The following is a 26622-nucleotide window of genomic DNA, read 5'->3' on the forward strand; positions in this document are numbered from 1 at the left end:
CCGGGCAGGGACACAGGACGCCTCAGTACTGGAGGACTGGTTTGCTTGGTGTAAGAAGAACGGGAGAGCTAGCCCTCCGGGAGCCGAAGGACGAGGGAGGTTTGGGGAGAGGCTTCTTGAACCTCTCGGACGTAGCGCCTCCGGTCTCGCACTGGCCCGGTTTGGCGGGGGCCGCCGGCGGTCGCTGCAGCAGCACCCCCTGCCGCTCCCACGGGCCTGGTGCGCCGCCGAACGGCAGCGTGCACTTACGAGCTCGCCCAGAGCCCATCCCGCGGGCCAGAAGGTCGGCTTCCCCCCTCCCCCCCAGCAGCAGATAGCCGTGGCCTAGGTTTATTGGGAGAGGCTGAGCGAAGGTTGGGTGCTCGGGCCTTAACAGGCCTTGGACAAGCCCATAAGCGGCTGGCTCCGTTCTTTTTCACACGAGACAGGAGATTCGCGCCTACACAACTGAAGAGCGGGGCGCGGGCAAAGCCAGCCCCTCCTCCGGGGTAGATGGCGGCTCTGTGGTGCCCGGGTCGGGGGAAAAGGGCTCATCACTCCGAGCGTTACTCGCAAGGACGTGTGAGGGCATCGTTGCGGCGAAAGGGGAGGGTCACACAGTGACGTAAAGGGTCAGAACTGCGGAGCCAGGGAGGGGCGGGGCCCTACCCCGCTACCGCCGCCATCTCCTACTCCACCTCCCCCCCATTACCCCCGCCCCGACCTCCACGGCCGCGCGGTGGTACTGTGGCAGCACGGCGGCGCGCCTCGTGCCCCTCCTCCTCCTCCCCCGGTCCGCGCGCCGACCTCCCCCCGCTCCTTCCGGCGGAAGTGCCCCGCGGTGACGGGCCCCGACGGGCAGAGAGCGTGAGGAGGGCTACAGGCGAGGGCGGAGTCGGCCTGGGCGGGCAGCTGAGAGACAGGCAGGCAGGCCGGCGGCGCGGCAGCCCCACTCCATCTCGGCCGCCGCCGCCGCCCTCAGCCCCGCCCAGAGGCCCCTGGGAGCGGCTGTGCGCGCCGCGGAGGGGGCGGGGCGACGCGCGCGCGCAGGAGGGGTTGGCGGCCAGCGGGCGCGTCCCCGCAGGCCCGAGCGCGGCCCCGTCGCCGCATCTCTCTCCCGGGCACGTCTGCGCGCCCGCGCAGTCCCGGCTCGCGCCCCGCTGAGGGCGGGGCGGGGGCGGGGCCTGCGTGGCGTGGCGGGGCTCGACGGCGGGCGGGACCGGCGCCGGGGCGGGGCGGGGGCGGGGCCAGGGCCCGGGCCCGGCGGGTCCAGCACGAGCCCCCTCGGCCGCCGCCGCCGCCGCTGCCGCCGCCGCTGCTGCTGCAGCTGCTGCCGCCGCCGCCATCATGGAGGACAAGATGTTCACGAAGGAGCTGGACCAGTGGGTGGAGCAGCTGAACGAGTGCAAGCAGCTGAACGAAAATCAAGTGCGCACGCTCTGCGAGAAGGTGCGGCCCGGGGCCGGGAGGAGGTGGGGGAGGGGGCACGCTATGCGGGAAAGTGCGGCCGGGAAGAAACTGAGGCACGGGCGCATTTCCCTCCCCCCGCGGCCCAGTGTGGGTGGGAGAAGCCCGTCCTCCCGCTCCGGACCCCCCCAGGCCCAGAGAGTGACCGTCACGGGGACGCGACTGTACATTTCGCCCCCGCTTGAAACCCCCCTTCCTGACCTCCAGCCGTGGAGCCCATCCCCCGACTCCCGAACCTGTGGTTCACAAACTGCCCTCTCCGGCGGCCTGGGCCCTCCCAGGGTTCTTTTCCCGACTGAATGGAAGCTCCTTGAGGGCAGCGCTGTTTTGCTCAGCACCGCCCTCACACCCCAGCCCCGAGCACAAAAGCTGCTTCACAAAAGCCGATTAACCGAGCCTCATCCGTGGAAGCCCGGACTTTATCTCTGTCTGCTTCAGTTTGCTTATCTATAAAGTATGGGAGGGTGGGGGTGGGTCGTAACAGCCCCTCCCACCCAGGGCCTTGGAGAGGATCGGGTGAGATGATCTTGATTTACAAAAATTGATTTACGAGTCACTTTGCAAACCTTCAACTCGCTAGAAATACTCGCTTTTATCGGTGCCGAGTCTTTCCGACCGGCTCCATTCTGAGGAGGAGTTATATTCTCCTTTATGTTTTTATCTCTGGTGCCTTGTCCCGGTAGTTGCTTAACTAACGCTTACTGACTGACTAAAGGGACATTTACTCCTCTCCCCACCCCTCCCCCAGCTCTGACACAAACCCACGGGATCTGTTGGCATTCGGGGGCACAGGCCGGCTGGGTAGAAGCTCCCCCACTGGATTGGGCAGGCAGAGGAGTGGGCACCTTTTCTGCAGGGGTAATGGCTGAAAGAATCTTCTGAGGGTCCTGAGGTCAAGAGCACCTTTTTTTTGGATGTCAATCAACAATCTCTTTAGGCACTGATTTTTATTTTTTACTTATTTTTGTACCAATCCAAAAAAATACTTCAGAAACCACGGGAGCATTGAACAGGAGAGTGCCGATGAAGTGTCATTCTTGATCTCTGTGGTGCCACATCCCTCAGGATTCTGGTCCTAGAGCAGACGCGCTTTGTTTTAACCAGCTTTTAGGGCCAGTTCGTGAGCTTCCCCCCAACCCCCCTTGTCCTTAGCACAGTCCCGAGTCAGCCAGCGCACAGGTGTGACTGCATCTCTTACTCCCCTTCAGCGGCTCCCAGCAAAGTCTGGCATTCTTTAAAACCCCGTACTTTTCTACTCTTCCGTCTCTTTCTATTCAGCTCTAAAATTTAACTACACAGATCTGTTTGCTGCTCTTTGAGGCCTTACAGCGACGTACTGGATGCGTAGTGAGGAGAGTTGTGGGTCTGGAGTCAGAAAGGCCTGAGTGCAGACACTTACTTAGGGCCGTGGGACCCTGGGCAGGCCGTGGGACCTGCAGCCGCCTCTGTAAGGCGGTACTGCTCTAACATCCACCTCGCAGAGCTGTTGTGAAGAAAAATAAGATGACATTTTTAAGTGCTCTCCAAGGGCTGTGTGGTGGTGGGGACGGCCAGGACAGGGCCTTTGCCTGTCTGCATCCATGCCTGAATGCGCTTCCTCCCACCTCGGTCTCAGAAGCCCACAGTCTTTGGAGCCCAGGTTTTTCTGCAGGTTTTTCCCCTCCTAGTTTCCTCTCCTCTCTATGTGTCTTGGACCTCCCTGTTATTGACATGTTTTCTTTCCCAAAAGAATGTCAGCTCCTTTGAGGGCAAGGACTGGGGGTACCCTTCCTAGCCCCAAATTTTAGCGCAGGGCCTGACCCACGAGAAAAGCTTGGTAAATTCTTGACAGCTGTTTGGTTCCAGTAGAACAAATCAGAGTTGGGTTTTAAGGCAAAGTAATCATTTTGTTTCTTAATATGTTTTTGTTGATGTCTTTAAACATGAAACATTACCAAAGTTTCCCCCAGCACCTCTCTCCCTCACAGAAAGATGAGAAAAAAGAGAAGAGAAAAAAAATCAGCTATACGGATCGGTCCGCATTCATCGACCTCCCCTCTTGGAAAAGAATGGGGTGTGGGCGACTTGTCATAATTTCTTTTTGGGAGGTACGCAGGTTGTAATTCACTTTTGATTCTTTTTGGTGGCATATAGAGCCCAAGAAAAATTCTGATTCCTTAAAACATTTCCTCCCAGTGCCAACTTCTGCTGTTGAAGAACGAGTATTCAGTCACCTGAATGTGTCTGAGCAGTTCCCTTATGCAGACTGCCACCAGTGGTACTGCTGTTTCCAGGAGCTGGAGTTGAACACAGTTCTGCCCTTGTGGCCTGTGCTCTCATGGAGGGCGTGGCCCCAAATACACGGGTGCAAATGGCTGAAGAATAGGAGGATGAAATAGGTGTAAAGGAGAGGTTCTTTTCTGAGGTGCCCTGGACAAATAAGGAAGTTTGAGGCAGAGGGAGGCTTCCCAGAGCAGCTTCTGCTTAAATTAGGCCATGAAAAGAAGGACTTTAACAGCTATAGAAGAGGCTGGTGGGAGGCCATTCTGGGTATGGGCTAAAATAGCAGCAAAGGTCAGGTGGTAAGGGTCTTTGAGAAGATGAATGAAAGTCTAGCTTGGCCAGAACAGGGAACATGTGAAAGGAAATAATTTGAAATCAGGCTGCAAAGGTCTGTGGGAGCTTCCTAGAATGCTCTCTTTCCTTCTTTCTGACTACTGACCTCCCTGGCTTTTAGTAAATCCCAGCTAACATCCCACCTTTTCCAGCTTCTTCTCTGTTCATTATTTCCTGTTTACTCTGTATTTAGCTTGCTTTGCATCTGTTGTTTGCATGTTGTCTACCTCCATTAGGTTACATGTTCCTTGAAGGCAGAGACTGCCTTTCTTCTCTTTTTGTATCCCCAGGACTTAGCACAGTACCTGGCACCTAGTAGGCACTTAATAAATGTTTATTGAATGAAAGAATGAAGTATCTTCAATATTGCAATCAGGTGTTTATACTTGGAGAACCTCTGAAGGTTTTGATTAGCCCGAGGACACGATCAGAGAGCTATGTGAGAAAGATTTCTTTTGCAGCCCCCATGAGCATCTGCTGCCTCTGGAGAATGGTGGGGTTATTCATTAATCTTGGGAAGCCCCAATGTTGGAGGGAGGCACCTGACCCAGAGGATCATACTCATGGTAAGGAAAGAGCAAGGATTACAGACCTTAGGGGAGGACAGGGACAGTTTGGAGATGAAAATGAGTTTGATTTTGGACATGTTGATGACATGCCCCAGGCTTGCTCTGCTCTCCAGTGGCAAACTTTAAGAAAAAAAGTGATTATCTGGCTAATTATGTTTTTGCCACTGATTAGTGGCCAGAGAAGCTGCCCTGGAATCTGGACAGGCTGGGGTCATTTCTCATTTTTGCCTCTTGCTGACTCAGGGAGTCTTTCTTTCACCTCTCTTGGCCTTAGGGAATGCTCTTTATAATAGATTAGGAACAGGGGCTAACCTGTATTGACTGAGCTAGTTTTTCCTCTATACTACCAAAATGCCAAGTCTCATTCTACTGCCGTACTGATTTAATGATTAATCCTCAATTATGTTGGGGGAGGGTCGGGCCTTTGATTTTGTGGGGAGAGGAGACTAAAGAGGGGTAAAGTGAGAACCAGACTTTGTGACTTCCAACTCCTTTGTTTTTCCTGGAGGAAATTGTAGCTCGTCAGGAAAAGGTACTTGTAATGGTGGACTAGCAGGTGTACTTTTAGGCTCTCAGGGAGTCATCTTCATTTGGAGCTTACTTTGTTGGCACCTTTAATCATGAACCTGTTTGAAGGATGTTTACTGGAAGACAGACATCTGTAATAGATCAGCAGTTTGGGTCAGAGTCAAATACTATATTGTTGGCTCAGTCAGACCTCACCTGAAATTCAGGGAAAGATTTTATAATATGATCAACTGGTAACTGCCCACCTCACACTACTTCTTTATGGTTTTTTTCCCCTCCTCTAAATTTTATATAATTAGATTGAGCCTGGCATTTTATTGTTTTTTAATAATAGTTTTTTATTTGCAGAACACATGCAAAGATAGTTTTCAACATTCATCTTTGCAAAACCTTGTGTTCTCAGTTTTTCTCCCTCCCTTTCCCCATTCCCCTCCATTAGACTACAAGTAATTTAATGTTTTAAACATGTGCAATTCTTCTATACATATTTCAACATTTATCACAATGCACAAGAAAAATATCAAAAAGGGGAAAAAATAAGCAAACAACAACAATAATGTGCTAGGCTGAATATCCTATAATTCTCTCTCTAAATGCACATGGCTCTCTCCATCCCAAGTCTATTCGATTTGGCCTGAATCACCTCATTGTTAAAAAGAGCCACATCTATCAGAGTTGATCATCGCGCATTTTTGCTGCTGTGTACAATGTTTTTTTGCTTCTACTCACTTCAGTTAGCATCAGTTCATGCAAGTTTTTCCAGATCTTTCTGAAATCATCCTGTTGTTTCTTATAGAAAAACAATATTCCATAACATTCACGTACCATAATTTATTCAGCCATTCTCCAATTGATGGGCATCCACAGTTTCGAGTTTCTTGCCACTACAAAAAGGGCTACTGCAAACATTTTTGCACACATAAGTCCATTTCCATTCTTTAAGATCTCTTTGGGATACAGGCCCAATAGATACGTATTCAGTTTGATAGCCATTTAGGCATAGTTCCAAACTGTTGGGAACTCCACTAACAAAATATCAGTGTCCCAGTTTTCCCACATCCCCTCCAATATTTATCATTATCTTTTCCTGTCATCTTAGCCAATCTGAGAGGTATGTAGTGGTATCTTTTGAGTTGTCTTAATTTGCATTTTTCTAATAAAGAGAAATCTATAAATTATAATGATTTAGAACATTTTCTCATATGGCTAGAAATAGTTTTAATTTCTTCATCTGAAAATTGTTCATATCCTTTGACCGTTTATCATTTGGAGAGTGAGACTAACATTTTAACCATTTTAGATCTTTTTGTATTCTGACTATTAAGATATCATGTTGATGTTCTCTTTCCCAGATTTTGATAGGCAAATTTGATAACCTTTCCTTCTGAGCTTTCACTCACATCAGTCATGTTAAATGTTAAGAGTTTGGGGTTTTGTTTTCTTTTTCATTGAACCATATTTTAATGATTTCAAAATTCTGTGATCAATTTTTTGAATTTGTTTCCATTTGAAATTACTGATATAAAAACAAAGACCATCATATAAAAGTTTGTGTGCACAAGATTTTCTTCCTCCTAAAGCTTTTACAAAATATTGTAATGATTAACCAGTTTTTTACCCTTAAGTATAAACAGTCAGTTGAGGCAAATGGCTCTGAAACCATTCGGCCACTGATTGAGACTTGAGTGGAAGGCAGTACAGAATATTTGTTGAGCTTTTTGGGTAGATTGTGTGACATTGACTTCTCTAGTAGCCTTCTAGTCCTCTTCCTTGATGGTCCCAGCAGCAGGCAGAGTCTCATACTAGGGACAGCACAGTCACCCAGAGGACTATAATCCGAGAAGCTCTCTGCTCCCACGGCTTGCCTGGGACCATGCCAACAGTGGTAGCAGCTCTCAGGAGGTTAGGGCTGGGCCAGCTTCTAGCTTCTCACCAGAATAAAAGTTGTTCTGTTCTTAAGGCCAGCAAACTTGGGAGCAGTGAGGCCATCCTGAACAGGTGGGCAGCCAGCTAGCCAACCCTGATTTGGCCTGGATGGTTCCAGATGATGACCTGTGGGTGAACTAGAGGTGGCCCCTTCATTGACAGGTCACTCATTCTTCCTGCCACTAGCCACATTACCATGGGGTGGATCCTTGACAAGATAATCTGACATCTCTGATTTGACAGAATTAATGTTACTTTGAGGGCTGCTTCCTCTAAACTTCTAGTGCATTTCCCCAGACTTTGTTCAGCTGTGATAGAACCTGGAGCAGACATCATCTTTCCCACCAGCCCCTCTAGTTTTAGAACATAAGTAGTTACATTACCATTTGGCAATGTGCTACTTCCACCAGTCTTGTGTCAGACATCTTGGAGAAGTCAACCAGGTGTCAAAATGAAATCCAAAAGAAGAGATGGTCCTCTAGCATTGCTATCCTTCAGGATGACTTCTCCTTTGAATTAGGCTATTTGAGCTTGAGTCAAGCTTGTTGTCCCTGTTCCAACCTGAAAAACTCCTAGGACTGGGTGGTGACCAATCACCTAAGTACCAATTTCCTTGGCAGTTTCTTCCGTAGATTCTCATCCATTTTGTTGATAGCAGCAGTCCCTTGTTGTACATCCAAGATATAGACCAGAAAGGCATGCTCAGGAGTCTGCCCCTTCTTTGAGACAAAACTTAAGATCCACTAATACCCATAGCACAGTCAGTCAGGATGTCACAGTCAACAGACATGGGCTGTAATCATAGTCTTGATAAACTTCCAGCATTATAGGGCATTGATGGGAGTCTTCTTGCCAATTTTGTTTAATTTTAGTGATGATTTTCACCCTGTTTATATTCTGTCCACAAATCCATTGTTAAATGTCAAGCAGAAGTTTCTAAGTTGCATGCCCTTTAACTTATCAATACTACTTCTGGGCCCATCTATAACAAAAAGAATCAAAGCAGAAAAAGAGTCCACATGTACACAATGTACATATATCTATGTCCTACTGTTTGTGTAGATAGAAAGAAAGTCTTTTTTGCTATAGCAAAGAATTGGAAACCAAGGGGGTGCTCATCAACTGGGAAATGGCTGATTAAAATAGGGTACATGAGTGGAAAAGAATGTTGTGTTGTAGGGAATGATGCAAAAGACTGCTCAGAAAAACTTGGGAAGATTTGAAAGATTCATTCAAATTGAAGTGAGCAAAAGCAGGAGAACATTTTATATAATAGCACCTATATTGTGAAGATAGACCACTGTAGAAAAATTTAAGAATTTCTATGTATGCAGTGACTAATTCCAAAGAAGTGATGACAAAACATGTGACTTACCACCTGATGGAGGTGATGGCCTCATGATCCACAGTAAGATGTACAATTTTGGACATAGCTGTTTGTGGGAATTTCTGCTTTTGATCCCTTTCCCCCTTTTTAAAAATAAAATGTATTTTTTTCAATCAGCAAAAATTTGTTCTCCTTCCCACCAAGAACAAAAGAAAAATAAAACCTCCGTTATAAATGTGTGAAGTCAAGCAAAACAAATTTCCATATTGGTCATGTTTTTTAAGAATGTGTGTCATTCTGCATTCTAATGGCCTTTACCTTTCTACTGGGACATGGGTGACCTACATCATTATTAACCCTCTGGAATGTGATTGAGCATTATAGTGATAAGTCTTTTAAACTTATATTTACCGTATTGTTTTTGTATAAATTGTTCTCTCCTGATTCTGTTCACTTGATTCTACAACAGTTCGTATAAGTTTTCCTAGGTCTCTCTGAAATTGTCCACTTCATTTTTTTAAAGCATGATAGTATTCCATCACAATTTTATACCACACCCTACTGAAAAATTTCACAGTTGATGGGCATCTCAGATTCCCAATCATAAAGAGCTGCCATAAATATTTTTGTACCTCTTCAGTTAGAATTTATTTTGCTTGGGACTAATCATTTCCTTTATCTGGCCTCCCTTTAATTCCCCTTTCCTTTTCCCACTTGTTTACCTTTTGAATGGCATGTATTTCTGTACTCAACTGTGTGTAGAAAGCAGGGTATCCTTTTATACCCTCTGATTAGTTCAAATAAGTGGGGAGGGTTGGTGTTAGCTATTCCTCCCATGCCCTCCTTAATTTGTACAATTCAATTATGTAAGATAATTTTCTCCAACCTTCCTTTTCCTTTCCCCCAATTTATATTCCCTTCTTGTTTTTAAGATCACCAAGACATAACTGAGCTATGTTCAGGTGTCTAATCTAATTAGATGACCTCTGACAATGATAGGGCTCAGGGAATCATGTCTCATCTCATGCTCAGTTTTAAGCAGTTTATCCTTATTTATCCTTCAGAATTGTTTGTGTTTACCATTTTATGTTTCTCTTCACTCCTATTTTAACTTCAGAGCTCAATGCAAAATGAATAGAAAAAGAAAGACAGAAAAAGGGGAAAAAATTGTCATTTTCCCAGCAGAACATCAGAGAGAATTAAAAATACATAGCAATAAATTTCAATTTTAAGAAAACATGTATAATAATAGAAAGAAGCCATTATATTCTTGACTTTTTTTTTTTTTTTTTTTTTTTTTTTTGCTTCCTTGCAAGTTATTCTTTTGTTTAGAGTAATTTTTATTTGACGTAGAATCTCTGGATACTGGCTAAAGTTCCTGGAATTTTCTTTTTGTGGTTTTTTTCAGAAGGTGAGTAGTGAATTCTTCCTTTTTCCATTGTGGACAGAGAGATCTGGGCAGTTTCTCTCCCCACCCCCCCTTTAAATATATATTTTTAAACAGCAAAAATTAAATTCTCTTCCTATTCCCATGGAGAATGAAACAAAACCAAAACTTGTGTAAAGTCTTTGCAATTTTATCTCTACCATATTATTTTGTTAGAATGGCCATACCCCATCTTCTGTGCCCACAGACCTCCCTCTCCCACTTTCTCTTTCCCTCCCTTCCCTCCTCCCTCCTCCCTCTCCCTCTCCCTCCTTTTCTCCTTTCTTGGGCACAGCACAGAGTAAGTGCCTAATAGATGTTTGTTCACTGACTGACTAGATTTGTTATTGAGCTTTCCTTTGTATGTCTCTCATTCCCTTTCCTTTTCCTCATTTCTTGGAGCTATTGGTGAAGATTAGCAGAAACAGCTGCTCTTGGAGAAGGATTGGGAAGATAACCATGTCAGATTTGATTTGTTTTGGTGGTAATTGTTTCTAATCATTTTTGTGGGAATTGTGCCACAAAAATGATCAGAAATGATCAGAACAAATGTAAAACAGGTAGTAGTGGTAGATATTTGTGTTTCTGTTGCTGAAACAGGAAATATGAAGATCACCAATATTTTTAAGTTTTTTTAATTGGAGAAAAAAAGCCTATTATGTGGTAGTTTAAAAATCAAAACCCAAAACTAGTTTCTGCCTTCATGGATCCTCTATTCTACTGGATTGATGGGAAAATTGGAGAGAGAAAGCATACTACTGGGGGTGTGGGGTGGAGAAGAGGGGGGAGCTATAATCTGAACTGAGTTCTGGAGGAAAGCTGGGATGCTGAGAGCAAGAGGGAAGAAACTCTCTATGAGGATATACATAGTGACCTCAGTGAAAGCACCAAGAACAACTTAGCCTCATTGGACTGGAAGGTCAAGTCTGTGAAAGGGAGGAGAATGAAATAAGATTTGACTTATAGATGGGAAATAGCCAGCTCGTGGAGGCTCTAGAATGCCCAGCTAAAGAGTTTGTGCTATCTTCTGGAGGGAGGCATTGGTGAGCCAGTGAAGATAGTTGAGCAAAGTATTGTCATGTATTGCTGCCTTACTTAGACTGTTTTTGGATCTATGGATTAAAGATGAAAGAAGGGAGAGATGAGCAGCAGGCCCAGGTTAGTATGATGGAGAATAGAGGTGAGGGTGATCTGAGTTTGGGTAGATGGAGGCCTATGAGAGGAGGAGGAGGATCTGAAGGTAAGTAATGTGATGTAACCAAGAGGATTTGGGGTATCTCTGTGTCAACAAGGATTACATGTTTTTAATGGAATTTGGCAAGTCTTTCCAGTTGCTGGAATTCTTATTTTCAGGAATAACCAGAAAAGATTTATTATCATTACATAGTCAAGACATTACATATCCCTCTAAAATCTAGAATTCTGTGATTCAGTCATCTTCCTATAACCACAGTGGTGGAGTCCAGATTGCTTGACTCCCATTTCTCTATGCTGTCACTACTCTCCCTTTTCCATTTGTCTTTATAGTCATACTTTTTGGGAAGACCTTTTGTTCATACTCAAGCTGTGTGATAGAGAGGGAACAAAAATTGTGTCACAATATCAAGGCATTCTCTTCCAGTGGCTTAGGATAGATTTACAGTTCATCTTTACCCAAAAGGGTGAGGATGAAGAAGCACCACCTGGCCACTTTTTAGGGAGCCAAGGGACTTTGTCTACTACTTTCCTTTTCTCCTAGAAAGGAGGCCTTGGACTTGAAGTTGTTCCATGATGAGTCTAGCTATAGGTTTGCCTTTGGCACAGGCTTCTCTGAGGTCAGCAGTCCTGCAGATTGGCTTCCTGGAGTGTCCTCCTCGATTTGAACTTCTTGCCTTAAGCTTTCAAGTTCCATTCTGCGTAATAGCTGTTGAAAACTTATTTCCAAGTTTCTCCTAAATAGCCTTCCTTTGGGGGAAAGTTTTTTTTTTTTTTGGGGGGGGGCAGCTTCCTATAAGGACAGGGAAAAAGGTGTTGGATTCAGAATCCTAGGATCTAATTTCCTTTCTGCCCTCATTTCACTTCTGGGCTGAAGAATGAGGGTATTGAACTAGATGACTGGCCAAGTCTCTTCCACTTTGTCATTGATTCTGTGATTCTTGGGATAAGGCAGCTTTTCCTCTTAGGCCTCTTCTCACTCTGAATCTGTTCTCTAAAATCAGGGCCCCTCTCAAGAGGAACCCTTAGCTGGCACTCAGATTATATTCAGAATAGAATAAACCAATAGTGATTGAAACAGTGACAGCAAAGAACTTGGAACTGGCCCGTATAGATGTGTGGGTTAATCCCAACAATTCCCATGGCCACCATCTTTGTCTTGTTTATTACTTGTAGAAGTGTCCCTGGCTTCCGTGCTTTCAGTCTCCCTTCTTCTCTGTCCCCGTCCAAAGACTTGAGTAAGTAGTGTGACTTCCAAGGCCTGTAAGTTTCTTCATTTTTAAAAGAAGGATGAAACTTGATTTTGAAGACCCCTTCCAGCTCAAACTCGACAGTAATGTACTGTATCTTCTGTGTGCTTCAGCAAGTGTAGATCAGAAATCCTGTTGAGAGAAATGTGTCGTTTAGAGCTGGAAAGAGTCAGTCCCCTCATTTCCTAGATGAGAAACTGAGATTCAGAAGCAAATTAATTCCCCAGTATCTCACAGCTAGAAGGTGCAGAGGTGGAAACCAGTCTTCTTCCTTTCACCTTATCCCAGCCTGCTTCTCTGGATAAAGCACGGGGCATTGCTAGACCTATTCATGAAAGAAGGAGCTGGGAGATTACAGAGAAGTGAGAGAATTTCAACAATTTGATATTGGACCTTCATGAGAATAACTTCAGCACTCACATGCCCATCATTTTCCTCAAGAAGCTTCCATTCTTTCAGGGGAAACAGGTTTAATAAACACACAAATAACTATATACAAAATAGATAAAATCATTTCTGAAGGAGAACATGAATAATCATGAGAACCAGGAAAGACCTTGTGCTGAGAGGGAGATGGTAGAATTTCTCTAGAGCCCAGATTAGTTCTTATATTAAATCTAGATCCTAATGTTTCTTAAGGCAATTTTTGTTTACATCAATACATCTTGTTTTCTTGGTAAGCTTCCTTCTGCATCCTAAGATTCCATTTTAAAAGAAAAAACAGTCCAGGCTGTTAGGTTCTCTGGTGACTTTAGGTTGAGTTCCCTAACCTTTTCAGCCTCAAGTTTTGTCTTCAGCAAAATGGGCTGGGAGAAGGAGAAGGGTTAATGAGATTTTCGATTTGTCCTAGACCTAGGGTTTCACTATGTGTGATTGTCCCCAGTGAGGAAACAAAATTGTTTTGCAATTTTTAGACTCTGGGTGAGGCCTGGGATATTGAGACAAGCAAACTTAAACATCTAAGAACATTAGAATTAGAAGGAACGTTAGCAGGCTTATCTTGGGAAAAGAATCCCAGCTGTAATACACCTGACCTAGATAGTCATTTAGTTTGGATATCTCCCAGGAAGAAGTCAGCCTCTTCCATTCTGAGACAACTCTGTCCTATGCAGCCTGTATTCACCACTTTCAAGTCCTTCTGATACTTGAATGCAGCTGTCTTGTTCCCTGCACTTTTCCAGGCTAAATATATTTAGTTCCTTCAGCTGACCCTCATGGCATTGGCTCCAAGCCCTTGGCTTTCTCTCTAGTTAATCAGTGTCTTTTTCAGGACACTCCTCCCTTCTTGGAATGTGACCATGACAGAGGCCACGGATCCTTCCCATTCTTTTCTGGTCTCTTTTCTTCCACTCTGAACTAGCAGTGAGTAGGTACTCTTATTTTATCCTGCTCATCCATTCCATCTTGTACTGACCAAGTCTAATAAAACTGTATTTATCCCTACTGAATTTCATCTGACCAGATTCAGCCTAATTTTTCATTTCAAATGGTTTCATGATGGGGGCAGCTAGGTGGTGCAGTGGATAGAGCACCAGCCTTGAATTCAGGAGGACCCAAACACTTGACACTTCCTAGCTGTGTGACCCTGGGCAAGTCACTTAATCCCAGCGGGGGGGGGGGGGGATGGTTTCATGATAACTTTCAGGTTGTTTCAGCTTGTAATATATTACTTGGTCCCCACAGCCATTGTTGAATAGTACATGGGACAGCCCAAGGGCAGATCTCTGGGACCCACCACTGGTGGCTTCTTGATCAGCCAACATTGGTCTTGAGTCCATAATAAGGTTACAAAGCCAATATGTGGTAAGACCTAAACCTAGGTTTTCCTGGTTCCAGGCTCAGCTTGCTCTTCATCAGGCCACCCTGCCTAAATGTTCGAGTTTGCAGAACACTTGTTAAGACATTATTTCATTTGTTCCTCAAAAACAACTACTGTATAAATTTAGTGGTATTGGAGTTATTAACTACATGGTACAGACATGAGAGAAGTGGGTGGAAAGCCTGTTTGCTGCTGAGCTAATTTAGGGATTATCTGGAGAAACTGGCTCACACTTCATGGAAAAAGTGTTTTTGATGCTGTTTGGTTTTGCTATTGTTGTGTCTGCCCAAGAACGCCTCCCCTCCCCAATAGAGCCCTTTCTTGTGACAAGAAAATCAATTAAATGAAGCAAAAGGAATTGCCAGTATCTGCAACCTTCTGTACCTGATGTTTCATCACCTACCTGTCTACCAAGACAGGAGCATATGTCTCCCTCCTGTACTTCATGGTGCCTGCTGGGAGAAAGGTATTGGGGCTAAAGGGGAGTGGGGTGGTAGTGGAAACAAATCCTTTGTCTTCAGGAAGCTTACTTTCTTTTAGGAGAAGGAGGTTAAATAAACATATAAAACCCTACATACCAAATAGATACAATGTAAATATAAAATCATTTCTGAGTAGGAACATGGAGAACCAGGAAAGACCCTGTGCTTAGAGGGAGTTGGTAGAGTTTCTCTGGAGCCTAGATTGGGTCTTACATTAAATCTGAATCCTGATGTTTCTTAAGATAATTGTGTTTTACATTGATGCATCTTGTTCTCTTGGTAAGCTTCCTTCTGCATCCTAAGATTACTTTTTAAAAGAAAAAAAAAAAGGGGAGGGGGAGCTTCCCTGGCAACATTCTGTGTAGCTTTCCTGAATGTTATCGAGATCATGTGATAGTTACATTGGCAGATTTCCTGACTTCAGGAAATAAAGAGAAATACAATTTAATTTCTCCAGGCATATTGTTTTATTTTTGGTTTGTAAGTGATGTGGGTTGACTTAATTTGAAATAGAAATGCAAATGTATAGAGTTGCTTATTTGCCAATTTTGTGTGATAGAAACTAGATCTTAAAGTGAATAAAAATAAGTTGTAGAAAAGTAATTTTTTAATGAACTTGCTTGAGTTTTATAAACAAAAACTTTAAATACATAGAACTTTTGAGGTCAGCTAGTCCTGAAGGTTCATAACCTGGAAGACCTAAAAACTTTTTTTTTTTTTTTAATATTTTGATACATTTAGCATATATTGGATTACTTGCTGTCTAGTGGAGAGGGTGGGGGAAGGAAGGGAGAAAAATTTGGAACACAAGGTTTTCAAGGATGAATGTTGTATATATTTTAAAAATAAGCTATTATAAAAAATTGAAAACTGAATTTTAGTTTCCTTTGTAATCCTTTGTATTTTATTTTTCTGCTTTTAAACATTTTGAGAAGAGGTTCATAGGCCTCATAACATTTCCAGCACTCCATGACACATAAACTGGTTTAAAACCCCTGATCTAATACAAGCCTCTCAATTTTTAGATAGGACAATGAGGTACCTCTATTCATTGACTTGTCCAGGATTTTCTAGGTAGCAAGTGATAGAGCTAGAATTAAATCCCAGGTCCTCTCCTTCCAAATACAGTTCATGATCTTTTCATTACTCAAAACAGGGAATGAGTTTTTCTGGATAATTCAAGGCAAATTATGCTTTTACATAGAAAATTTATTCGATGAATTTTTGATAGAAATCTTCAAAATTCTGTTACATTAATTGTGTGTGTGTGTGTGTGTGTGTGTGTGTGTGTGTGTGTGTGTGTGTGTGTGTTCATTTGTTTCAGTTGTAAATGACCCTTTGTGACTCCATTTGGGATTTACTTGTCAAAGATGCTGGAGTGGCTTGTTATTTTCTTCTCTAACTCATTTTACAGATGAGGAAATTGAGGCAAAAAGGGTTAAAGACTTGTCCAGAGTCACACAACTGGTCTGAGGTCAGATATTCCTCAAAAAGATGACTCTTCCTGACTTCAGAAAGGGCATTATATTGGCTGTGCCACTTGGCTCCTCCTTATATAAATAAATGTTAATTAAATAAAACTATTTAAAGTAAACAACTATTACATGTGTATCTTTAATAAAAAGACCTTATTGAATAGTATTTTTTAAAGTAACTCAGGGTCATTGTTATGAACATTAATCGTTGAAAGATGACAGAAGATGCAGAAGGAGACATAAAATTTTGGATTTGACCAATGAGACCATTTTTTGCTTGACTAATTTCTGTTGCAAGAGTTTTTTTCTTTTTTTCAGTGGGGAGGCAAGGGAAGTGGGAGGAAAAAACATAAATACTTGTTAATGGGGGGAAGAGTTCTATTGTATTACCTGACTTTTTGAGTTGGGGTTTTCTTATATGGTATTTCTTTCAGCAACTTTTTCAAGTGAGATTGTGAGGGTAGAAGGAATACCAGACTTCAGATTTGGGAACTTAAGTTCCCAAGGAACTGGCCTCAGTTTCTTCATTTTCTAAAATGTGGGAGTTGGATAAGTTACATCCTCTGTCAAATTCTGTGTTGTAACTGACTGTTCTTTCGTCCTACCCTTAGTAGGGCTGCCAGCTGCTTATCTCACTTCACTTTTTCCAATTTTTGGTCTTGATCTTTTATTATTGAAACCTGCTAAATTCTTGTGACCTTCTGCATAAAAGTAGAATTCTAGGTTATAGGCCTGCTGAGAGCTGTGGCTTTTGTTGGCCTGGGGGGCTGAAATAGTTCACTAGGGAGGTGTTAACTAATTAGACTGGACTTTGAATTTGTGAAACAATTACAGAAATTCTTTGGATCAAAAATGAAAGCCAAGTTAAGACTCAGGAAATAAAATGGTAACTGGAATGGGGAGGTACAAGATGGCTTCTTTGAAGAAATATGCAAATGTGTGTATGTGGAAAAGTGACAAAGCTGGGATTAGCAAGCATTTAAGTGTTTTGTACCTGGGGTGCAAAGAAAGCAACCTCGTTAATGCCCAGTTTTGCTGTGTTTTTGGTATACTCTTTTCCCACTGCCCTTCTTCCCTCCCTTCTCTATACTATACAAGTATTCAGAGAATCCCCAAATTGCATTTTGATGGGAGTGGGTCCCTGATCTTTAAATGAGCTTGCCACTTCTTGCTCTGAAGGATTTTCTCTTGGATGATGCTTTGCATTTTTCTAACAGGCTAAAGAAATCCTCACAAAAGAATCCAACGTTCAAGAGGTTCGTTGTCCTGTCACTGTCTGCGGTGATGTCCATGGCCAATTTCATGATCTGATGGAACTCTTTAGAATTGGAGGAAAATCGCCAGACACAAACTATCTTTTTATGGGTGATTATGTGGACAGAGGCTATTACTCAGTGGAGACTGTGACTCTTCTTGTATCATTAAAGGTATAGTTGTTTGGTTTGTTTTTTTTTTTTTTTTATTCTAACTAATGAAAAGGCATTGCATTTTAATTATTAAATCAAGGAAAATGTTGAGAGTTCATTGTTAAGTTCAGGATGATGTTATATTTTATGGTGGTCTTAGGCAAATCTGAATTCTTGGTGTTATTTTGACCTGTCCCTTTTATTTATAACCCTGCTTTCTATGCCTTTTTAGAGCCCAAGTTCTCCTGATAGCCTCTGAATTACTTCTCTGGCTCCTTAGTGAATTTCCTTTCCTGTTGATTACCTCCCTTCTCTGATCCTTCTTTCCCACAGTTCCCATGGTTCATCATGGGATCCCCCATGATCCCTTCTTACTGTAGTGATTCTAAAATGGACATTGTGCATTTTGTATTGAGGGTTTCAGGAAAGCTCTGCCTTTGGCCTGAAATAATTATAGCCAAAAAGAGCACTTCTTTTTTTAAAATTTTTTTTATTATTATTAACAAAAATTTTATACATAGGTAATTTTGCAGCATTGACAATTGCAAAACCTTTTGTTCCAATTTTTCCCCTCCTTCCCCCCACCCCAGATGGCAGGTTGACTAATACATGTTAAATATGTTAAAGTATAAGTTAAATACAATATATGTATACATATCCATACAGTTATTTTGCAAAAAGAATCAGACTTTGAAGCAGTGTACAATTAGCCTTGAAGGAAATAAAAAATACAGGCGGACAAAAATAGAAAGATTGGGAATTCTATGTAGTGGTTCAGAGTCATCTCCCAGAGTTCTTTTGCTGGGTGTAGCTGGTTCTACTTATTACTGCTCTATTGGGACTGATTTGGTTCATCTCACTGTTGATGAGGGCCACATCCATCAGAATATATCTTCATACAGTATTGTTGCTGAAGTGTACAGTGATCTTCTGGTCCTGCTCATTTCACTCAACATCAGTTCATGTAAGTCTCTTCAGACCTCTCTGAATTCATCCTGTTGGTCATTTCTTACAGAACAATAATATTCCATAACATTCATATACCAAAATTTATTCAGCCATTCTTCAATTGATGGGCATCCACTCATTTTCCAGTTTCTGGCCACTACAAAGAGGGCTGCCACAAACATTCTTGCACATACAGGTCTCTTTCTCTTATTTAAAATCTCTTTGGGATATAAGTATAAGCCCAGTAGTAACACTGCTGGATCAAAGGGTATGCACAGTTTGATAACTTTTTGAGCATAGTTCTAAATTGCTCTCCAGAATGGCTGAATGTATTCACAATTCCACCAACAATGTATCAGTGTCCCAATTTTCCCACATCCCCTCCAATATTCTGCATTATCTTTCCCTGTCATTCTAGCCAATCTGACAGGTGTGTAGTGGTATCTCAAGAGTTGTCTTAATTTGCATTTCTCTGATTAATAATGACTTGGAGCATCTTTTCATATGGCTAGAAATAGTTTCAATTTCTTCATCTGAGAATTGTCTGTTCATATCCAAAGAGAGACTTCCTATTCCTTGTCCAGCTCAACACATTTAATCATGTTCCCTTGGAACAAATTACTGAAAAATGACAAAATAAAATTGGCTATGATACTGGCCTGTTGAGTGACAGTGCTGGCTGCTTGGTGGGCTCCTTGCCCAAAGGACCTGCATTGCTTCTCATCCCTTTTGGTTTCTGGAGCTTGCATCTTTGCAGCGAGGCTGTTCAACCAGCTTTCTCTCTGAATTTCTTATCATCTCACCCTCTTCAGGGCACACTAACATTACTGTATTTCTCAGCTCTCATCACACTGCCTGTAGCTGAAATAGGCAGTTAGTTTTGGTCTCTCCTTTTCCCACATGCTCTGTATTTCTTGCTCATTCATACTGTTTTTGTTCATTCAACTAATGGCATGCCATGACTACATATATAGCCCACAGAGCCCAAATGTTCCTTGCAAGATCCCACTAAATACCAATGTGTCTGCTTTATTGCTTTGTTTTGCTACAGGGTAAGCAAAGGGAATACTGACCAGGCACAGCCTCCCTTTTTGCCACATAAGTCATTGTCCTAATTTGACTTCTTGCTCAAGAACCTGTGATTTCCCAGGGCCTTCTCATCTTCCTTTCTTTTAGATGTTCAGATATGACAGCTGGAACTAACCGTACTCTGGCAGTTTGTTAAACATATAAATTCAGTGCCATGATTCAGACTGAATCATGTGAACAAACAAAAATCCCCCCCTCCCCCAAAAAAGAACTATTTATTGCCTTTTCTCCAAGAGCCTTTCTCAAGGAAATGTGTTTTTCTAAGACATTTCCTTAGTTTTCCATAGTTAAATGGGGGAAACAATAAAGAGATAAAGAGAATAAAAAAGGTGAACTGGACAGGTGCCCTTGGCCTCTCTGTTCTTAGAAGCTGCTCTAGTTTCCAAACTTTATCTCTTCTAAGCAGCAGCCAAACAATTTTGAAAACTCTGAGTGAAGATCAGCTTTGTTAGCTGGTGGATTGGAATGAACTGATAATTTTAACATCTTCCAATGAGAATTCATGCTCTAAACTTAGTTTTGCAACACAGATAAGACAAGGCAATAAAATAACTTTGTTCTTGGGCTGAGTCCACAGAAGAGAGAGACCCACTGAACACACACATATGTGAATGAGTTCCTATCACATAGGAGCCAGTGGAAGTTAGTATGGAATTTGAAGGAATTCCTGCACCCTCTCTCTATCTTCAATCCAGGAATTGTTTTGGGGAGAGAGGAAGAGAGGGAAGAAGGCTAGTTGGGAAGGATTAAGTTCCTTATCATTTTAACAAGCTATAGTGATATATATTCAGAGAAACTGGACCATGAAAGTCCAGGCTTAATGGTGCTCCTATTGCCAAGTAAATTGTTGCTGGTATAGTGGTTTTTTGTTTGTTATGAGAAAGTCTTTTCTCCTTTGCTATTGTCTTTTTGTTATTGTTTTACATTTTTTCCAATTACATTTCAATATAATTTTCAGCATTTTTACTTTTGTAAGATTTTGAATTCCAAATTTTTTTCTTCTTACCTCCACCTTCCCCAAGACAGCAAGCAATCTGATAATAGTTATACATACACAATCATTTAAAACATATTTCCATATTAACCATGTTGTAAAAGAAAAAACAAAAGGGGGAAAAAGCATGATAAAAAATCTGCATTCAGATTCCATAGTTATTTCTCTGGATGGGGTTGTCTATTGGACATTGTTTTGGAGTATCATCTTGCTAAGAAGAGCTAAGTCTGTCATCTTGCTGTTACTGTGTACAATGTTCTTCTGGTTCTGCTTACTTCATTCAGCATTGGTTCATGTCTTTCCAGAATTTTCTCAAACAGTCCTACTTATCATTTCTTATAAGAACAGTAGTATTCCATTAGATTCAAATACCACAACATATTAGTCATTTTCTAATTGGTGAGCATCCACTCAATTTCTAATTCTTTGCTACCACAAAAAGAGTTGCTACAAACATTTTTGCACATGTGGGTCCTCTTCCCTCTTTTATGATCTCTTTGGGATACAGACCTATTGTGTCACTGATGGATCAAAGGGTATGCACAGTTTGATAATCCTTTGAACATATTTCCAAATTGTTCTTCAGAATGACTGGATTAGTTCTGTTGTTCTTTTTGCTACCTGGGTGATGTGGAAAGGAAAAGGGGAGAAATGGAAGGGGAGGAAAGAATTTATGAAGTGCCCTTAAATACAAAAACCTGGATGTGTCTGATGTTTTGGTAGAAAAGTCAGATATCTTCCTCTCTCCAGAGCTTTCTTTCTTTTAGTTATTAATTTATTTTTTCCAACTACATGTAAAGATAATTTTTAGCATTCATTTAAAAATGCTTTTTGAAGGCCTGGAGAGACTTACGTGAACTGATGCTGAGTGAAATCAGCAGGACCAGGAGATTATTATACACTTCAACAACAATACTATATGATGATCAATTCTGAGGGACGTGGCCTTCTCCCAACAATGAGATGAACCAAATCAGTTCCAATAGAGCAGTAATGAAGCTGAACCAGCTATACCCAGCAAAAGAACTCTGGGAAATGACTATGAACCACTACATAGAATTCCCAATCCCTCTATTTTTGTCCACCTGCATTTTGGATTTCCTTCACAGGCCAATTGTACACTATTTCAAAGTCTGATTCTGTTTGGACATGTATACATATATTGTATTTAATTTATACTTTAACATATTTAACATGTATTGGTCTACCTGCCATCTGGGGGAGGAGGTGGGGAGAAGGAGGGGAAAAGTTGGAAAAAAAGGTTTTGCAACTGTCAATGCTGAAAAATTACCCATGCATATATCTTGTAAATTAAAAGCTATATAATAATAATAATAATATAATAATAATAATAAAAACAAATATAATTGGAAAAAATAAAATTTTTAAAAAAAACTTTTTGAGTTCCGAATTTTCTCCCTTCCTCCCTCTCCAAAATGGTAAGAATTTTAAATAAGGTATATAAATTCAGTTATTTAAAACATATTCAGGGACTCACTTTCTAAGGGGGGAGACAACAAAGAAGAAAAACTTTCAGTTGCAGGTTAGCTTCCAGAAGATAATTTGAGGAAGTTACTTTATTGAAACAAACAAAACAAAAACCTGTTTCTTTATAAACTCATTATCTTGTCAGGGACTAGTCTTCCCTTCTCACTGAACAAATCATATACCACAGAAGTAGATCAGCACAAAAGAAATCAAAAAGAAAGAATACCCAATGCGTTGGCTCCTCCACATAGCCAGAACCAGACCACCTATAGTAACTGTCCTTTGTGACAGAGAAAGCTCTAGCTTCAGAGCAAAGATTTCTTCTGGAGGGAAGAACCACTAATGGGATCACAGAATCCTAGTCAGGACTCAGAATGGACCTTAGATTCCAGCCAGAATTCAGAGGAGAAAAGGAGCCTCAACCAGTGGTAAGGGATTATCTCAAGATCACACAGATGGTAAATCTAAGCTAGGATTTGAACTCACATTTTCTGACATCAGAGCTGTTGTGTCATGTTGCCTCCCCAACAGTTAGATTTTTCTCTTATGCTATAGTACTTTTGATTTTTTATTCACTTAGTTTACAAACATTTATTTAGCACCTACTATGTCTACCAGACACTGTATTAAGTGAAGAAGGTACAAAAAGAGGCAAAAGATAATCCTTGCTCTCTGTGAGTTTATGTTCAGCATGCAAACAAATATGTACACATAGGTTATGTATAGGACATCTGTGATTAAAGGAAATGATCATAAGGAGGATCCAACAAAAGAGATAAAGAAGGAACTGTTTGATAGGTAGAAGGAGACCTGGGAGAGAGAAGGGAATATCTAAGAGGAGTGATTAAAAATGTTAATGGCTTTAGAGAAGTCAAACAGAATAAAGAGTAAGGAAAAAATCACTGGATTTAGTAACCAAAAAATATCATTGGCAAATTTGAAGAGAGTGGATTCAGTGGAATGATATGGTTAGAAGCCAGATTATCAGGGATTAAGAAGAAAATGGGAGAAGAGAGAGTGGAAACACCAATCGTAGAAGGCCTTTTTAAGGAATTTAGTGAGAAAAGGCAGAATGTATGATAGTGGATATAGTGATGATAGTGGAGATAGAAGGGTCAGCTAAAGGTTTTTTCAGTTAAGAGAAATGAAGGAATGTTTATAGAGAGTAGGGAAGGAGCAGTAGACAGGGAGATATTGAAAATAAGTGATGGATAGAGATGACAGAGGGGATGATGTGTTAGGGGAGACTACTGAATACTTGTAGAGGGATTGGCCTTGGCAAGAAGAACCACGTCTTCATAAAAGACAAAGTGAAACATGGACCTCCTGCAGCATCACTCCTCTCTAGGACTAATTGTACTTGAACATAGAACAAATTCATATACAGTAACAAACCACCAGCAACAGTATGAGCGATGGAGAATATCAGGTTTGTTACTGAGGAGCCTTGGACAGAGCCCACGTGACCCATGGAATTCTTTTGAAGAACTGTTTGTTACTGTTTGGGACCACTAGTCCCAGGCCAGATTGGCACCCAGTAGCATGGATACATGCAAAGTTTTTAAATTCCATTATTGGGTCATCTCTCCAGAGGGTTCATGGATAGCCTGAGTGAGGCAGCTGAAAGTAACAGTCCTCGACTAAATTGACTTTTTTAAAAAGTCTGAGAAAATTTTTTAAATTATGGTGGTTTGGCACCTATAGAAGAACTCAAAGCCTTGGAGGTTTCAGTGTCCCACACATGGATGAATCCAAGCAAGTTCACACATAAACATACCTGCACCAAAAGAACTCCCTCACTCTGTCTGACACACCTGCTTTTATGTGGTCATTTAGAAGGAGCCCCAACAGCCAATCCTCTCTAAAAATTTCCAAAGATTTCTTGCCTTTGGCTGGTCCCTATAATCAGCAATGACTCCCATAAAATGAATTTCCAAAGTTACTGTCTGTATAGATCTTATATGTTTCTACTTATAGTCATGTTCTCCCCCAAATGTAGCTTCTGAGGGCACCAGGTTTTTTTGTTTTGTTTTGTTTTGTTTTTTGTATCCCTGGTACAAGCCCCTGATAAATGACTGATTGACTGATTATTATCAGGGACTCAAGAAGAATAGTGGAGATATTTGATAGCTTTTTCTTTTTTTTTGGTTTTCTTGATGATTTGCCTTATTAGAGTGTAATTTCCTTGAGAGTAGGCACCCTAGCACTTAGTTATCTGTCTACCATAGCAAACATGTTCATTTAAATCAGGCATCAAGAATGGACTTTGGAGGCAGCTAGGTGGCGCAGTGGATAGGGCACCAACCCTGAAGTCAGGAGGACCTGAGTTCAAATCTAGTCTCAGACACTTAATACTTCCTAACTGTGTGACCCTGCCACAAGTCACTTAACCCAAATTGTCTCAGCAAAACATAAAAAACAAAACAAACACACAAATAAAAAAAAGAATGGACTTCTCTCCATGTTTTAGCTAATGCTTTTGAGAAGCATTTTTTTATCATTTTATAAAACAGTTGAAGGGAGAGAGTTAAGTCAACACTTTTCCCCTGCTAATTGTCAGTCTTGAAACAAAAATTGATGAAATGTGTTGCATCAACAGAAAAGACAAAAGTACAATTTTTAGTTTTAGTTTTTTAATATTTAACAAATAGAACTTATTGAGAGTGGAGATTTTTGGTGAAGGTGGAGGAGAGAGAGCTAGATGAAAATGGAGCAGGACAGAGGGTCATTAGTGAGGAACAATAGTCTGGGGGATTTGATTAAGGAAAAACCCAATAGAACAATTGTGGATAAACCCACAGATAGCCCCAATTGTCACTACTCCCTAGTTCTAATCATTACTCTTTTCCTCTAAACCTTAACTCTTTTGGCCCCAAGGAGGCTTTGGGGCCTAGAAACTTCTAAAGCACCCCCTAGGCTGTCTGTTCATTTGGTATTGGCTAAAGGGGGAAAATTAAGTGATCTTGTAGTGGATAAAATGCTGGCCCTGGAGTTGGGAAGACTCTTCTTCAATAATTCAAATTTGGCGTTAGATATTTACCTCCTGTATGACTCTGGACAAATCATTAAGCCTCTGCCTGCCTCAGTTGCCTCATCTCTACAGTGAATTAGAGAAGGAAATGATTAATCACTAAGTCATCTTTGCCGAGAAAACTTCAAATGGGATCATAGAGAGTTGGGTGTAATTGAAAGTGATTGAAAGAAAAGAGAAATTTGTAAGGTGGGCATCAGCAGACACATTAAATGCTTATTGTGAGCCAGGGATATGGGATAGAAACAATAAAAAAAAGAAGATAAATCTCAGTTGCTGATCTCCAGGAACTTCCATTTGAATGGGAGTACAATCATCCTCTAATAAAATAGTCATTTTTTGGGGGGTCAGTTCCTTTCTTACTTTTTTTACCCCATCTCCAGGTTTCCTGCTAGGGTTGCCTTTTTTTTTTTTTTTTTTTTTTTTCCTCTCTGAGAAGGCCTGGTTTCTTCTTCATTCCTGATTTATGGTTTATTTGGGTTCTATGATAAAATGAGATTGACATTGATTCTATAGATCTCAGATCTACCTTTTTTCTCATGGGCTACCTTCTTTTAAAGTGATCTGGGTCTCTTTCCAATTCTAATCATATACAGAAAGGATACTGTATGTATGTATGTCCCCCATTTTGGGGATTTTTAGGAGTGATTTTGGCTTGAGAGATTTGCCCCCCTTGGCTATCCCAGTAGGCTCAGATAGAGCTCCTTAAACAGTTGGAAAGAAGTCTTTAAGAGCTACTGAGGTCCAAAATCTCCATTCACCCTGTGTTCTGCTTGGTGCCCAGCATTCCTAATTGGAGCTTGGCTGATTCCTGATTTCCACCTCAAAGCTGGAAAAGTTGCTATTTAGTAATGCTGGCCCCTGCTGGCACAGTATTTTACATGCCTCCAGGACCCTATAATATCACCAGGAATAGAGGTCATTGGAAGCAGAAAGATCACTGCACACAGTCCCTGCCCTGGATGACTTCCATTCTCCTTGTCGGGGAAGAGCTATACTGATTGCTCAGTTATATTGGACAACATTCAGAAGAAGTAAATTCTTGAGGAAGCAGTTTTCCTTCCTTGTTTTGTGCCTGCACACATATGCAACAATTGAGGGTAGCCTTTGTATGTGTATTTATTTTACAAAGTGCCTCTTTTGGACTGGCACCCTTCCCAAATGTGGTGTGCTTGGAAACTGCCCTTCTGTAGAACTGCTCAAGGATGTCCTTAGGGAAGTTTTTCATAACTGATTCTGCCCATATTCAGAAATGCACCTCTCCCTGTGCCACTCAGTGGCCTTAGGTACTGTCTCAGTTGTAATGTAACACTATACGAAGTCTAGGCCGGCCACTTCAGTGGACATTTCTTAGCTGCCTAGCATAAGTGGAGTATAAATACTGCTCTCCAAGAACTCAGTCTCACTCGGGCATGGGGAAAAAGGGCCATGAACAGACTCTAGAAAGGAGAATACTGAGGCTAGCCAGAACCTCAAGGAAAGCTCATCTTGAAGTCAGCTGGAGGAACAGCATAGGAAAGTGAGAAGTCATGTGAGTCAAAAGAAAACCAAGGCATTGTTGTCACAGAAGCCAAGAAAGCCATGGCTTTCCAGAAGGACACAGAGCCCTCCAGTCAGATTCCTTAGTAT

The 26622-nt window shown here is 41.7% G+C and overlaps 1 protein-coding gene across 1 annotated transcript in view; it reads left to right on the top strand.

Moving 5' to 3' along the window:
• The first annotated feature begins 1206 nt into the window (after positions 1-1206).
• Positions 1207-26622, top strand: part of PPP2CB (protein phosphatase 2 catalytic subunit beta) — a 39207-nt gene continuing 13791 nt past the window's right edge. Inside the window, exons 1-2 of the mRNA XM_074272975.1 lie at positions 1207-1428; positions 17255-17464. Coding sequence (XP_074129076.1) covers positions 1327-1428; positions 17255-17464 — 312 coding nt within the window. The 5' untranslated portion in view covers positions 1207-1326. The remainder of the gene's footprint in view (positions 1429-17254; positions 17465-26622) is intronic.

The sequence above is a fragment of the Sminthopsis crassicaudata genome, chromosome 6 (assembly GCF_048593235.1).
Source record: "Sminthopsis crassicaudata isolate SCR6 chromosome 6, ASM4859323v1, whole genome shotgun sequence".
NCBI classification, from domain to species: domain Eukaryota; kingdom Metazoa; phylum Chordata; class Mammalia; order Dasyuromorphia; family Dasyuridae; genus Sminthopsis; species Sminthopsis crassicaudata.